This window comes from Trifolium pratense, linkage group LG5, assembly GCF_020283565.1.
Source record: "Trifolium pratense cultivar HEN17-A07 linkage group LG5, ARS_RC_1.1, whole genome shotgun sequence".
In the NCBI taxonomy this organism is placed as follows: domain Eukaryota; kingdom Viridiplantae; phylum Streptophyta; class Magnoliopsida; order Fabales; family Fabaceae; genus Trifolium; species Trifolium pratense.
Window position 1 is genome coordinate 4625603 of NC_060063.1, and position 2940 is coordinate 4628542.

At 28.3% G+C, this 2940-nt stretch overlaps 1 protein-coding gene across 1 annotated transcript; it reads left to right on the plus strand.

Moving 5' to 3' along the window:
• Positions 1-762: 762 nt before the first annotated feature.
• Positions 763-2448, plus strand: LOC123885888 (purine permease 21-like). Its single transcript, XM_045935228.1, has 2 exons — positions 763-802; positions 1286-2448. Exons 1-2 carry the CDS (start codon positions 763-765, stop codon positions 2446-2448), a joined length of 1203 nt encoding a protein of 400 aa, XP_045791184.1.
• The last annotated feature ends 492 nt before the right edge of the window (positions 2449-2940 follow it).

Consider the following 2940-nt stretch of genomic DNA (forward strand, 5'->3'; position numbering starts at 1 on the left):
TAAGCAATTTTTTTTCCTTTTGGTATGTGAATGAGATAAAACACTGGATATTTTCATTATTATTGACGGTTTTTCATAAGTGAAAGAAATTAGTTTGATGGTTAAGATTAAAATTTTGGTTTCTCAATGTTCTATTTTTTGCCTTCTAAAATTAATGTATATTGTTAACATGTATTTGACTCTTAATAACAATAGAAAACGCTTACTTGTTATTTGACGTGCAATGGTTTGGTTAATTTGAAAGGCAAGAAATGATTTGATTTTCTCTTCAAAGATTTCTTCTCCTATTGAAGAGAGTCTCTTGAAGTTAGATCCTAGCTAAAAAAGGAAGGAACTTTGTCTTTTTAATGAGTGGGTAGATTAATGAGATGATGTTTATATTCATTTCCAATAAAAATTTATTATTTATTATTATTTTTAAAATGTGGTTACAACTGACTCATTAAATTCAATATTTACTATTATGGGATGGGATGATATAATTAATTTTTATCTTTCAAGAGATAAATATAGTTGTACCCAAACAAAATAAAGAGATCAATATTGTAGTACAATTTAATCACACAACTTAAAAATTGCAATCAACTTGTAATTTATAGGGACTGTCACGAATGAGCACTCATGTGGACCACATTGTTGTTTATATATCATTTGCATGCATATTCCTCTCTTAAATAATACAAGCCTACACTTCCTAAACTTAACTCACTCATCACTCTTTTCTTTCACTTTCTCAAAATTATTATTTCACCTTCTACAACAATGGGAGAAGTTCATGAACTACAACTTCACAAAATGGAGGGTATGTCACTCAAACTTTCATCTTCAATTTTCAAAAATACAAAGAACTTTTAATTATGTTATGAAATTGTATGTCTCATAAAATCAATTAATTGTTGCTTATCTTACTTTTGCTACACTTTTTTTATAATTTTTGTTACCATCAATACCATGAAACATATCATCTATGTTGATATATAGTTATACATGAGTTGTAAAAGAGGTAACCTACATTGTTGCATATATACTAAATAATCATTGTATGTTTAAGAAAATATAATGGCGTGTTTGGTTCGAGAAAATGTTTATTATTTTTATTTTTAAATGTAAAAATGTCTCTTATGGTAAAAAAATTTGTGTTAATTAAAATAATTTAAGACTAAAAAATAAATAAATGTTTTCTAAAACCGAACATGCCAAAATATTTTTGCTAAAAATTAAAGTACATTTTAATATAACAACATACCTTTGTTGATGTATTGACCAATTTGTATGAATTTTGTAGATGCAATTGAAGCCAAAGAGACATTTTCATTGGAAAAAAATAGCTTAGAAGATCAAATCATGAAAGAATCAAGTATAATCAACAAGAAAAAGATTAACTATTTCAAGGTAGCCATTTATGTTACACTTGTGCTAGTAGGCCAATCTTGTGCAACACTTTTAGGAAGATTGTACTATGAAAAAGGAGGAAAGAGTAAATGGATGGCAACATTTGCTCAACTAGCTGGTTTTCCAATTCTACTACCTTATTACTTTTTCATCTCATCAACAAAAAAAATCACCACAAAAAATAAAAATAATAACATCATTGATCCAAATTATCAACCATCCATTTTCATGCTGGCTTTTGTCTATGTCTCAATTGGCTTAATTGTTGCATTAAATTGTTACTTATTTTCAATTGGGCTATTGTACCTCCCTATCTCTACTTTCACCCTAATTTGCTCATCCCAATTAGGTTTCAATGCTTTATTTGCCTACTTCCTAAACTCACTTAAGGTCACACCTTACATAATCAACTCCATAGTCCTTCTAACAATTTCTTCCTCCCTCCTTTTGTTCCAAAGTGATTCATCAAATTCCACACATGTTTCCAAGAAAATGTATTTGATTGGATTCATATGCACTCTATGCTCATCCGCCGGGTGTGGATTAGTTCTTTCGCTTACGCAACTAGGTTTCAAGAAAGTAGTGAAAAAAGAAAATTTTAAAGCTATTATGGATATGATAATATATCCATCAATAGTAGCTACTTGTGCTACACTACTAGGACTTTTTGCAAGTGGAGAGTGGAATGATATAAAGAAAGAAATGGAAGAATATGAAATTGGAAAAGCTTCCTATGTGCTTGTTCTTACATTCATAGCCATATCTTGGAAAGTCTTTAATCTTGGTTGTGTTGGACTTATTTTTGAGGTTTCTTCACTTTTCTCCATGGCTATAAGTGTTTTAGGACTTCCTATTGTTCCTATATTGGCTGTGGTATTCTTCAAAGAAAAAATGAATGGGATTAAGGTCATATCTATGGTCCTAGCTATTTGGGGATTTATATCATATGTTTATCAGCAGTACCTTGATGAGAGTGAGAACAAAAAAGAAAATAGAAACACTAGTAATGTTACTAAAGGTTCTTCAACTTTAGAAGAATGTAATATAAGGGGTTGATTTATATGGTAACATTTAATATGTAAATAAATTAGGATGGTTTGGTTCAATTTATATTGTTGTCAACCAACTTAATGTTGTTGTTAGTGATTGTAAGTTTCATTATATGCCTCTAGTGACTATGGTATTTAAAAAAGTTTGAGAGTAGTTGTTTTGAAGATTTTTATTTTTATTATATGCCTAGTGATTATGGTATTTAAAAAAGTTTGAGTGTATTTTTTTTTTTTTGGTACATAGTGAGTGTAATTTTTATTATATGCCTCTAGTAACGACTATGGTATTTAAAAAAGTTATGAGAGTAAATGTTTTGATGATTTTTATTTTTATTTTTTAAAATGCAGCATATAAAATGAAAAATAAAATATGTTGACATGTTTTCTATAATTATCATTTTTGTTCATTTTTAAATTCTATTTTATTTTAAACATGAGGAAATTATACATGTTGGAAACAAGAAAAGCAGAGTATATATACAACGAACGAAATAATTTG